At 34.1% G+C, this 13,366-nt stretch overlaps 1 protein-coding gene and 1 non-coding gene across 2 annotated transcripts; one reads left to right on the forward strand and one right to left on the reverse strand.

Annotated features, from left to right (window-relative positions):
• Positions 1 to 290: 290 nt before the first annotated feature.
• On the forward strand, positions 291 to 364 carry TRNAR-UCG. Its single transcript has one exon. It is a non-coding gene; the product is annotated as a tRNA-Arg (tRNA).
• A 1,730-nt stretch (positions 365 to 2,094) lies between these two features.
• Positions 2,095 to 8,136, reverse strand: LOC123921620 (heat shock 70 kDa protein 14-like). Its single transcript, XM_045974245.1, has 10 exons — positions 6,921 to 8,136; positions 5,480 to 6,684; positions 4,946 to 5,173; positions 4,765 to 4,860; positions 4,416 to 4,646; positions 3,682 to 3,870; positions 3,429 to 3,575; positions 3,082 to 3,231; positions 2,864 to 2,994; positions 2,095 to 2,695 (listed from the first exon to the last, which is right to left on the reverse strand). Exons 2-10 carry the CDS (start codon positions 6,647 to 6,649, stop codon positions 2,479 to 2,481), a joined length of 2,559 nt encoding a protein of 852 aa, XP_045830201.1. The 5' UTR covers positions 6,650 to 6,684; positions 6,921 to 8,136; the 3' UTR covers positions 2,095 to 2,478.
• Between the last annotated feature and the right edge of the window lie 5,230 nt (positions 8,137 to 13,366).

The raw sequence follows: 13,366 nt of genomic DNA on the forward strand, positions 1-13,366 counted from the left end.
AAAAATAATCTTTGTTAAATTCGGTGAAAACTCGGTATCAATAATATTCTTGTATCAACATTTTTTGATCAATTTATTAATTTTTATTTTCGCAAATTACAATCATCCATGTGGAAAAATATGAGTATTTCATAAGCACTTTGTCAAAATTAAAATGAGAGACTATTAAATATAAAAGTAGATAAGAATGAAGGGTAAAAATTACACAATCGAAATTAAAAAATCCTTTTAACTTTTCAAGCTTATTACTAATATATATGTAGCGAAATTACGCAAGATTTTCAACAAATGACCGCATAGCGCAGTGGATTAGCGCGTTTGACTTCGGATCAAAAGGTCGTGGGTTCGACTCCCACTGTGGTCGTTTTTCTTTATTTTTCATTCCTAGCATTTTTTTTGAAAATCATAAACTCAATCGCAAATGTTTACCAATAATGAATAAACTTATTCTACAGCAAATTCAAGCTTTTTGTAGGGTACATCATGATAATTGTGTGTCATTTGATCTTGAAGTATATATATATATATACTTATTCCACCTTCTAACAAATCATCTCATCTCAGTTGTTTTTATGTCAAAAAAATCTCAATTGTTTTAAAAAGAAGAAATCATCTCAGTTTTTCTTTACTACTATATTCAAATAACAATGAAAATGTTAACATAGCAACCAATCATAGGACACCATGTCATTTAAAAAAAATAGTTAAAACACTATCAATTTCTTTGTTTTGTTCCGAATATTGAATCTTGAAAAGGGATGTGGTGGAGAGGTTTATGGAAATTTTTTCTGAAAAATTTTTGCCACCATCGTTGAATCTAAAAAACCCATTTACAGTCCATGAAATTGAAAGGAAATATTCAAGTTTTACCAAAATTCATATGCAAATAAAGGGTGTTTAATGGGATTCAAATACAAAGCAATTGAGACTAAAAGAACTTGAAAGTAAAAAAAAATAAAAAAAATTGACTGTAGAAATAATGATTGTTCTTGACAAGTTCTGTAGTGGAATTATTGAAATGAAAGAGACGGCGGTGGAAGGTTGAAATGAACAGGAAGAGCAAAAATGAACAAGAAGATGAAAAGTTTTTTTTTAATTCAAATAATAATATAAAACAATAATGGTTCAATATGAAACCGGTAGCAAGTTATTGTATAAAAAAAGAAAATGACGTGGATGATTGCTATTGGAGTGTGTTAAATAATGTGACACTAGCACTTCTCATATTTTATAGAGCTAAAAAAATATATTCACCCTTCAATGGATAAGTGTTTGTTTCACCATAAGATTGGGAAATATTTATAGGGTCATGTTAACTTGTGCCCTAAGGGCACATGTTAAGCTACCTAAAAATAGAAATATAGCATTTAATGATACAAAGAATTTAATGTTTAGATAATTGAATACACCACAAGTTTAATAAATTTTTTCCACATTTATCTTCTTAACATGTGCCCTTATGGGCACAAGTTAACATTCTCCATATTTATAACTCCTATTATGACCAAATTTCATATGAGAATTTAACTCCTTTAATTCACATTAACATGTAAAATATGGAATAACCTTTGCATATGAAATATTATATATATCATCCATAACATAACAGATAAAAAAAAATGTTCTCAAGAATATCAACCACTGAGATATCAGGTACCGATATTCTGTTCAGCAGATTATTAAAATAAAATTGCAAAGGATAATAGCAATGATAATATTAGTGGTACTGAAATTTACTTCATAAAAAACGTATACTAGGTTTATAATACAACACTAGCCATTCAACTTTCCTTCCTATCCTCTGATTTTGTTTGGGAGTTTAAAAAAAGGGAAGGAAAACGATTTGAAGATAAGGAAGTAAGAAATGAGAAAGAAAAAAAAATAACAGTCTCACTCTCGCCCCTTGCATAGAGAAAGAGAAGCTAAAAAATATGCATTAGAAGAAAACTTATACAAACAACACTAGTAAAAACAAACAAAAAATTACTTCGAAAATCCAGTGTAATCTATATTATCGATCACAGTGAATTCACTTCCAAACTCCATGTGAGGGAGATAATAAAGAAAATTCACACAAACCACGAAAAAATGTCATTGAAACACAAAAATGGGAAACATCCATTATAATTCAACTTCAAGAAATCGTACACAAATGTATTCTTTAAACCTAAAGCGCGTAAATTTGGCCTCTTCCCACCACAAATTTAGGAAGGCAGACCACACCAATTGTTTTCTCTTCAAAACCCTTCCGTAAAAAATCCGGATTCCAAAGGCAAAATATATTAATTGAAACTTACGTAAAAACTGACCAACAGAGAGGGCTCCACATCAAACATACCGGCGGCCACTCACTGTCTACCCACCCAAGCCTCTTTTTCCAGCCCCAATTCTGGCAATTCACAATCATATATGCTCATACAAAATGTAGTAGACACTACTAGTCTTGGAAAGAACATGAGACCAAATCAAGAACAAAAATTATGCAGAACCGGCATTCTCTGGCTTATCAGTCTCCATTGGTTCGGTGGATGCTGATGAAGCCTGATTACTACCATCTTCCCCGGTATTCTCATTGGTGGCATTCTCATCTGCCGGAGGTTGCTGCTGCTCCGAACCCGAAGAAGCTGGGCTTGGCGGTGCTTGTGGAGCAGCTGGCTTGGCTGGCCTTGGTTTTGTCATAATTGGCTTGCATAACCTATTCAAAATATATATTTTTTATCAGGAAAAACACATGAACGATTAATAGAAAAAGAATTAATAACGATAAGAATACAAGTTACGTTAATCCTCCACGGCAAGGAACTACTTAAAAAGCTAAATAGTCTGAAAACTAACTACCCACAGCAAGAGTTAAACCAAATACCTATCGACAGCCTCAGTTTTCTTTCTTATCTCAGCTACCAAGAGTACAGGGTTGGCATATTTTGGAAGTGAGTCTTGCTGCTGCTTCTTCTCCCTAAGCCAGTTCTCCGCTTCAACGCATTCATTTAAGACCTACAAACACATTAAAGTAAATACACACAACTTTAGAATAAATCACAGCCATTTTATGGAAGACGGAAAAAGTTGACGAATGACTACCTTCTGTTTCTCGTTAATGTCAATGTGATCAAATCTGGGATCAGTCGACATTGCAGCTTCTCTGTAACTAGCTATAACAGAGTTGAACTGATCAACTATTGAACCCCTCTCCTCGTATTCTTTGTAACGCTCTTCGATTGGGTCACCTTGCTGCAATTGCATAAATAATGATCAATAAGGTTGCCAATGGTTAAAACTAACATGAAAATGTCTACAGCCACTGATATCTGTGCATAAAAGCACAAAGAGTTTAGCAACAGGGATTCTCTGATCCCTTTTTCGTTCTAAAGCTTTACATTTTGACATAGGACAAGAGCAGTGACTGTCTTAAATACAAAATATCTTACCTTTTTGAGCTCTTCAAGTTTTGCAATATATACTCCTTTAGTTTCATCTTCACCGTCCTCATATAGCCAATCTTCCACCTCCTGAAGTTTAGTTGTAAGACCTTCCCTCTCTGAAGCAATGACAAACTCATGGTATTTGTCATTAAGCTGAAATGATAGCAGAAGAGAAAATTAGTTTCAGCAATTATGAACGACGGGCATTTGTATGTTATGTTAGACTTTGATTAAGAGAAGAAGAAAAGGTAACACCAACCTTGTTTCTCATGTCATAAACATAAGCCTCTACTGCATTTTTCTTGTCCTTTGTTTCTTCCATTACACGATCTTGCAAAGCCATTTCATACTCCTTCTCCAAAGCTTTCTGGACATCCGCAGGTGACATTGCTCCATAAACTAACTCAGCCACCGGAACATTTGTTTTCTTAACCTTTTTCTTCGCAACCTGAATCAACAACATAGTTTGTTTTTTGTGAGAACTTTGCCAAATTGATATTGGATTATGGTAAAGTGTGCCACTGACATTTTTTTAAAAAAAACTTACTCAATACAACCAAAGGAGAATTGCATTTAATCCAAAGCAGAAAAATGAGGAAATCAATTTCAAGTTAAATCAATAACAGTATGATGGACACACATGGAAATACCACAACAATCCTCAACAATATGGTCGTAAGGTCATATTTGTGAAATTATTCTTAAAACTGTTTTCAGTTCATTTAAGCAAAACATAAACTGTGGCACTATCATCTCCTGAAGAACTAATTACTGCCTTGTCAAAAAATAGTAAACAGATCCCTTTTTCATGTGAATATCAATAAAATAAACAGGCTGGATTGAAATTGTCAAAAGCTCCAATGCAGACGGAAAGGCACATAAAAACCATGACAAGCTAAGGAGTTACAGGAAAATATCCAACAATTGCATAAAAAAGGGAATTTTGATGTTGAGAATACACTTAAATATCCTTTCAATTTCAATACTACTCACCTTTGAATCATCCACGTCCATTTGTGCAGGCTTATCTCCATTATCAGGGACGCCATTTTCAACCCCGGGGGTATCAGCATTAGCCTTTGCATCTTGCATATTAACATCAGTATCATTGCCATTGGGAGGTGCAGCAGCAGCATCAGCAGGAGCTTCATCAGCCTCCATCTTACTAGGTTCGCTTGCTGATTCTTTGGAAACTGAAGCCTCAACTTCTTCCTCTTCCAGGAGCTGAACAAGACAAGTAAAAGTTGTTAAGCAGTCACTAGAAGAATTACAGTTGCTTGATGGTTTAAAATCATAAATGCACTAGTAGCTAAGAAAATTAAGCAGCCACTGGAAGACTTACAGTTGCCAGGTCAACAGATGCAATTCCATGCACATTCAAACGAACTTTCACTTTAACTTTTGCCTTTTCGCTTTGTTTAGCTTCAAAAGGACCGATCTGCATACAATCAAAAGTGTAAAAGGACTTCCAAGGGGTAAAAAATACTTGGTAAAGAAATTAAGAGACTCGTCAATTAGCTCACGGTATATGTGCTGATCCTTGCTGGTGTTTGTTGCCCAGGCACATCACTATATTGTGCATCAATGGAAAATGTTCCTGACCTGTAGAATGTCAGTGCCTTGATACTGGGTATGGGATTACCCTTGGGAAAAACAAGGGAACTCTGCTGATTATCAGGTCCACTATCCTGTGCATCTGGAGCAGAACCTTTCCATGCAAGAGAAATTGCGAAAGGAAAGCTTTCGTTGACCTACATGTCATGAAATAAAATATCAAGACCATAAGAGATTTATTATACGAACCAAGTCACAGCAAGCAAGGACATAAAAAGCCGTGCCCACACGCGCGCGCGCACACACACAAACAAAAAAAACTCCTGTGCAATTCATAAAGGCCTAAATAGAGGTATATGCCAAAGATATGTAATTAAAACAGCATAAAAAATGCTAAAAACTATGATTCCTAAAAAGGCACACACAGTTTTATAATGCGTAGGAATAGGAACAGAAGTCATAACCAAACAAACTCCTGAAACCAAATGCAGAAGAAACCTTACCTGAAATTCTCGCACTTTAAACGTTGGGCTAAGAATAGCACATTGTAATGCAGCTCCTTTAGCAACACATTCACTAGCGTTCATTGTCCGCCTAGGCTCCTTCTTGAAAAACTCGGTCAAAATTTTGTTTATAGCCGGTACACGAGAGCCCGAACCAACGACCTCAACCATATGAATATCATCAACAGAGAGTCCTGCTTCGGCAAGTGCCCTCTCCAAAGGTCCCTTGACACGCTCCAAAATCGGGAGACTCAGTTCCTCAAACTCATCACGCTTCATGATACCCTTCACATCCTTCTCATCCATCAAGCACTCAATATTCAGGGGCACCACAGGATTTGCACTGAGCATCTTCTTCATCTTCTCACAAGCAGCTCTAAGCCTCAAACATGCCCTAGCATTCTGAAGCACATCAATTTTGTACTCCTCCTTAAACTTCCCAGCAAAATGATGGAACAAAACCTCATCAAAATCCCTACCACCAAGAGATCTATCGAAAGAATGAGCCAACACTTTCAGCTGCCCCTTTTTGAATCCAGCAATGCACACCTGCATACTAGCATGTCCAATATCCACAAAGGCCACATTCAGAGGATCAGTTTCAGACAGATCTGTCTTATAAATCCCATACGCCAAAGCAGTTGCAGTAGTTTCATGAAGCAACCGAAGTGGGTGCAAACCAGCAATAGTTGCAGCATCCAAAACAGCCCTTCTCTGAAGATCAGTAAAATAAACCGGAATCGCAATGCAACAATCATGAACCGCAGCATTAAGATTTTTCGTAGCTATCTCTTTCATATTCGACAACATCATCGCAAACACTTGTGTAGGTGTAAACGTCTTAACTTCCCCTAAATACCTAGCATGAATCAAAGGATACCCATCAGGTCCTTCACTGACACTAAAAGGTAAAGACTTAAGATCACTCTGCAAATCAGGATCAGAAAATTTCTTCCCAATAAGTCTCTTAATCTGTGAAACTGAATTCTTAGGATTCATCATAGTTGAAGCAGCACCAGCAGTACCAATAAAACGCTGCTTTTCACCGAAACAAACAATAGCAGGAGTTTCACGTTTGGATTCATCGTTTAACACAACATCAATACCTCTCTGTCTAGCAACCGCAACAATGCAACTCTCGTTACCAAAATCAAAACCCACCACACTCATCTTCTCAAATCAAATTTCACTTCACAAAAAATAATCTGAAAAAATATAGAAAAATAAACACTTTCAATTATACCAACAATGAATATAATCAATTAATTGAATACTATACACAAACAATCAAATCAAATCAAACAGTACTAAATTAATACTAGTAAGTTTCATAACAACAACAAAATTAACAATAATTCTGAGATGATTTTGGATCGGTAATCATAATTGAATCCATGAAAAGGAGAAGAAAAACAAAAACAGATCTGAATTAGGGTTTTACCTGACGTTGGAGACAAGAGAGGGAGAGAAAAGGGTTTGGATTACTTGTGTGGTTACGTTCCGATTGGAGAATCTCAACAATATAACATCAAACTGTTAAAAGAATTTAGGTTTTAAATAATAAATTGATAATTTTTTTTTTTTTTTAAGAATCTGGTAGATTGGTCCCACTTTACTCTTTGCTTAGTTCAGCTTTCAGCGGCTCAGCTCTTACTTACGATTTTACGATTCTAGAACCATCTTTATAGTTACATAATTTTAGTTACATAATTTCTTCTTTTAGTTTTTTTTTACTGATACTTTCTTTTTTTAGTTAGATACTCCTCCAACATCATTCACAATGATTTAAACTCTCAACACCACTTTTTTAACTCTCAACACTTCACATTATTTTTTCATTCGGTTGTTGTTGTTAGGACTAGTAGAGTTTAAGGATAGATGTTGGACACATTCTTATGACATTGTGTACACAGTGACTTAGCCATGTATGCATGTGTAGTTGCCTGCATAACAAATTGGTCCTTGTAACTATATAAGGCAGTAGCCTATCAGTAAATGAATGAGAATCACACCCTTACTAAACAATTGGTATCAGTGAGCCCTTAGAGGGTCCTGAAGCATAACAAACGCAGTTTGTTACGCACGTGTGTAAAACCGTTATTTTCTGTTTATCTTCTTCCCGTTTCTTGCAATTCTTGCTTGTTCTTCTGCAATTCCTGCTTGTTCTTCTGCAAATCAATGGCGGAATCGTCCTTTATGCAACCTGCCATACCCAAATTCGATGGACATTACGATCATTGGTCCATGCTTATGGAGAATTTGCTTCATTCCAAGGAATATTGGAGTGTCATTGAAGATGGTGTTGTTGTAGCTCCTGCGAACGCCACTGCAGAACAGAGAAAAACTGTTGATGAAAGCAAGCTCAATGATTTGAAGGCCAAGAACTACCTATTCCAAGCAATTGATCGCACAATCTTGGAAACAATCTTGAATCGAGATCCATGACATCAAAATTCAATTATGTTGTTTGCTCAATTGAAGAGTCCAACGATGTCACTACACTCACCATTGATGAATTACAAAGTAGTCTACTAGTTCATGAACAAAGAATGCAATTCACCCAAGAAAAAGATGAAGAGCAGGCATTGCAAATCTCTGCAGGCAGAGGTGGTGGTCGAGGCAGAGGGGGAAATAGTGTCAGAGGTAGGGGGAGAGGTAGCCAGAATAAAGACCAAATAGGATGTTATAGATGTCATAAACTTGGGCACTATAGGATGTTAAAAAAATATGGCCACTAATTTTTTTCTTTTTAATAATTGTTACTTCAAATAAAATTAGTGGCCATATTTTTTTTGTCAATATTAAAGATCATTTTATCGTCAATATTAATTGGTAACCATAAATGCTTTTTTTAGCGTAAAAAAGAAAGACGGTTTTTCGCGTTATTGAAATGAAAGTTTTTGTAATTCACATTAATTAATTTAAAAATAAAAAATAAAAAATTTATGGCTCATTTGAATTCACTTATTTTTTAGGGTTATTGGAATGAAATTTCTCATGGATTGACACATAAGCAAATTCTTATGAGGGTCTACGAGAGAGCTTCGTTAAAAGTTTGTATAGTTATAGATGTAGATTTTATATATACGGTTAGAATTCACAATTATTTTTCTGTTTATAACATATATAATTTTTTTTTTTATAAATATAACATATATAAACCGTCCCAAAATATAAGCAAAAGTTAGTCAACAAAAATGAATGTATTTGGTCCAAATCTTTAACCAAATACATCAAGTTTCTTTGACTCACTTTTGCTTATATTTTGAGACGGAGGGCATATTTATTATTCCATGGTACATATGAGATCGAAAATTTATTTATTACAAGAACAGTTAAAAAAGAATGAATTCTTTTATAAAATATATCGGTTGTGTTATGCATGTAGTAGTTGGTTAGGGTTATTTTTTTGTGATTGATATGCATGATTTCGATAGTCATATTTGATGTATGAGAGTTAGATAGTTCAATTGTGTATGATTTATTAATTTTATGTTAAAAAAATTTAAACTTCATAATATATTGATTGTTTGGACACAAAATTTAGGCACACACACAAATTAAAAAAAATTAAAAGAAAAATAAAATCGTCACATCAAGTCATATTTCCTTAACTACTTTTTCTTAATTTTTTCTTCTTCTTGTGAGCGTGCCTAACAAATATTATTTGGGCTTGTACCCAAACAAGTGTTTCTCATACTTGATGATTGATGTGTAAGACTGCAAGAGTCATATTTATGAGAAGATAAAATCAACCGTGTTTTGTTTATCCAATATCCATTTTTTTAATTTAATTGTCATGATATATTATTTGTGCTTAAACACCCTATTTGATTAAAATTTGCAACTTTTAAATTTCTAAATAAATAAAAATAAATTTCTCTATTTTAAATTAAGTTCAAAAAGTATATTTTCAATCAAAATATTTAAATTTTGTAAAAAAAAAAAAAAATATTTAAATTTTATCTCTAGCTTAATAATACTTGATTATGCAACAACCGTTATAGATACACTACATTTAGCCCAATTATATATATAGTTTTTTAAGCAAATGGGAGACGGATGGTGAGCCATCTGCAACACCCTAAATAGATATATAAAAAGAAGCAAGAACAAAAGGAGAAGGGGGGCATACATGAACCAAAACCTTCTCGAGCAAGAAAAGCGGAAAAAAACTATGGGACAAAAGTCAAACCTAGAAAAGTGGAAATAGCAAGAAAATAAAAGCAAAATAAAGAAAGAAATGAAAAGAGAAAGAAAAAAGAACAAAGAAAGCTCAATCCAAAAGCCTACCCCTAGAGCGGGTATTACAAACTTGAAAACCCTTTTGCAATTTCTTATTCTAATTAGTGTGTTAACATAGACAAAAGGTGATTATTTGGACATGCAGAGAATCCAACAGCATTAGCAGCTACTGGAGAAAATAATCACCAAGAACTCAAATGATTTTGATACAATTGGGGGTTGTACTCTTTTTCTACTTCATTGTCGCGCCGGTAACTTTTAATTAATTTCACAACTTATGAAGTTTTTCTTGATATATAATATATGAGTCAGGATCCGTTGACACCAACTAGTTTGACACCAAATGTTACACCTCTCAATAACGTTTTAACCGATATAAATTTTATAAAATCCACCGTTGGATTGAAAGTTTACATCATATAGATCATTTGTGTAAAATTTCAAATAAATCCAAAATCATTTGATATGCTATTGAGACACATAAAGATTAACGGCATTTAAAAAAATACAAAAACCGTTAATTTTGATGTATCTCAATAACATATCAAATGATTTTGGATTTATTTGAAATTTTACACAAATGATCTATATGATGTAAACTTTCAATCCAACGGTGGATTTTATAAAATTTATATCGGTTAAAACGTTATTGAGAGGTGTAACATTTGGTGTCAAACTAGTTGGTGTCAACGGATCCTGACTCATAATATATAGGTGAGTGAGAGAACATAATTGGATGAATTGTATTAATCCTGTACTGACTTCGGAAAGGATGGTACACAAGAAAGCTTGTGGAAATGTATTTCCAATGTTAGATAATAATATTATTAGTGCTTTTATGTACTGGGCTTTATGTGTTAGGAGTCTATTAGGAAATTTTTTTTTTTTGAAGAAGCTAAATTAGCCCATCCAAATTGGCGCTAGAGAGAATCGAACCTCAGACCTCAAGAGGAGCACACTCTCAGGTCTCAAGCCAATACCAATGCACCAACCCAAGTGAGTTTATTAGGAATTATTATAAATTGTCTTGTAGTCCTTATTATGTTAAGCAATGCAATTATGATATTATTGAAACCCTAGCCGTTGTTTTGTTTAATTATGAACTTTAACTTGGTATCAGAGCTTGTTTCAATCCGCTTTGAACTATTTGTCGCTCCCGCTTTCGAATTCCCAATAGTTTGTATGTTTGGGAATGTATTTGTTTTGGTCTTTGATTATTAATGATTTTATTGATCTCGGAAAAGTTGTTTATTTGCGGCTACAAGAAGGATTGTTGCGGCTACCAGGATTGTGTTTTGTTGGCACTTGCAATTTGTGTTTGTTCAATGAATTCTTTCGCTGATTGATTGGAAGAAACAATTTGAATAAAGGTGAAATTGGTATTTTTATGTTAAGGTGGAATTGCTTTAAATTTTGGAAGGTACGATGCTCTCGTGTTTCTTTGATAGTTGTCTGTTTGGTTTGGTTTGATTTGTTTTGTTATATTTGGTTACGTTTGAACATTTGAACCCGGTGAGGGAAATACTCACAATTTGAAACTTTGAATTCGGTGAGAGAATACTCACAACATTTGAATCTAGTGAGTGAATACTCACATTTGAATCTGGGTGAGGAATACTCATAATTTGAAACTTTGAATTCGGTGAGGGAATACTCATATTTGAATTCGGGTGAGGGAATACTCACAATTTGAAACTTTGAATCCGGTGAGGGAATACCCACATTTGAATCCGGTGAGAGAATACTCACAATTTGAATCCAGTGGGGGAATTCTCACATTGAATTCGATGAGGGAATACTCACATTTGAATCCGGTGAGGAAATACTCACAATTTGAATCCGGTGAGGGAATACTCACAATTTTGAAACTTTGAAGTCTGAAGCTTGAAGATGAAGTTGAATCTGGTTCCCCACTTTAGTTAATGCAATTTGTTAATTTAGTTTATTTCCATGGTTGATTTTGTGACAAGCTCAAAGCTTAGTAAGCTTTAGCTTGATGTGTAGTATTAGAAATAAAATATTTAGTTAGAGTTAGTTTGATTTTCGTTTTTTGTTTGACAAACTCTCGATGATTATCTGATAATGCATCGTGAGTTTGAGGAAAAATGTTAGATAATAATATTATTAGGGCTTTATGTATTGAGCTTTATATGTTAGTAGTATAGTAGTAATTATTATAAATTGTATTGTAATCCTTATTATGTTAAGCAATGCAATTCTGATATTATTGAAACCCTAGCCGTTGTTTTGTTTACTTCTGAACTTTAACACAATTCATGTTTGTCTTCATTTTCTTCCCATCGTGAGTGCTATTTTCTTATAAATATTCACAATTTGCTGCAACTTGTTCTAATATGCATAATAATGATTATTTATGAATGCAATTTACTTGCGATCCAATTCAGTCACTGACAAAAAATAATATTTAAATTAGTTTCTAACATTTTTATACTTTGTTACAAATTAGTTTATCTATTTTGACTCAATATATGTGTGATCATTTCATTTGTAAAATTGATATTGATGGAATGTAAGGAATTCAAATTAATGTTTTTTTTACTGTAAGCAATTTCATTTGTATAGCTAAAATAAAGATTGATACAATCAAATTGAACAAGATGTGTTGAGCATTTCCCGTCACAAATTCAAATTAACACAATTGGCTAGTCCTTGGCAAAACGCAAAAGTATGCAAAGAGATTATTATTATTATTTTTTTAAACTTGGTATCCGGTCTTAGAACCGACTAATCCAAGGGACCAATCTCACCGTCCACTTGTGGGGGACCCTATTTAAAACCAGAGTTTTTTTGCTCTGTATGGACTTAGCCCACCGAAATTGGCACCAGAGGGAATCAAACCTGAAACCTTAAGAGGAACATACTCCAATATACTCCAATGACTCAGGCCAACACTCCTAGAGTTAAGAAACCATTTTGGCAATATTAGGCCAAAATTTAAATTCAAGCAACTATTGCTTCCACATATGATTGGTGCTTATAAGGAGAAATGAAGAACCAACTTTAAATCTATCTAGTTATGAATCATACGTTTAGCTTATACAAAGTGTGATACAAGTGGTAGATACCTGGATCCCTTAACCATTTGGTCCTGAGTTCGATCCATGACCGGTGCGTATGGAGAATCATTTATAGGGAGAGGTCAACCCCTTAAATGGATCTCAGTTACCTCGAGGGGATTAATCTCTGCAGTTGCGCGCGGAGGATACATTTGGTTTACAAAAAAAACTGCATGGTCGGGAGTCATTTGTTGGCTAGGGCGGATATTGAGGTTGGCGGCGACCACCATTGGCCCCACTCATCATTTGTTTTTCAAAAATGTCAAACACTTTCTAGCCTTACCAACGAGAAACATAGGAACAGGCTTGGGGAGAACCTGACTTAACAACCAAACACCAAACAAGTAACAAAACAGGAAGAAGCAATATTAAAAGAAATGAGTTGAATCACAGCATAGCATTGTCAATTTTGCTTGGACAGAGGAGGTGGCGGTACTCCACCTTGAAGATGCAGGTGGACGGTCATGTTTATTATTATTATTATTATTATTTTTTTTTTTTTTTTTTTTTTTTTTTTTGCATATAATTCGAAATTTAATTTTTTTTCTACAATCATGTTTAAAAC

The sequence above is a fragment of the Trifolium pratense genome, linkage group LG4, assembly GCF_020283565.1.
Source record: "Trifolium pratense cultivar HEN17-A07 linkage group LG4, ARS_RC_1.1, whole genome shotgun sequence".
Taxonomy (NCBI): Eukaryota; Viridiplantae; Streptophyta; class Magnoliopsida; order Fabales; family Fabaceae; genus Trifolium; species Trifolium pratense.

Excerpts from the sequence above, each read along its gene's own strand:
- LOC123921620 (XM_045974245.1), bottom strand. The coding sequence starts at position 6,649 with ATGAGTGTGGTGGGTTTTGATTTTGGTAACGAGAGTTGCATTGTTGCG. Across the intron at positions 5,174-5,479 it reads TTAAAGTGCGAGAATTTCAG|GTCAACGAAAGCTTTCCTTT; the intron begins GTAAGGTTTCTT and ends CATGACATGTAG. Across the intron at positions 4,647-4,764 it reads CATCTGTTGACCTGGCAACT|CTCCTGGAAGAGGAAGAAGT; the intron begins GTAAGTCTTCCA and ends TGTCTTGTTCAG.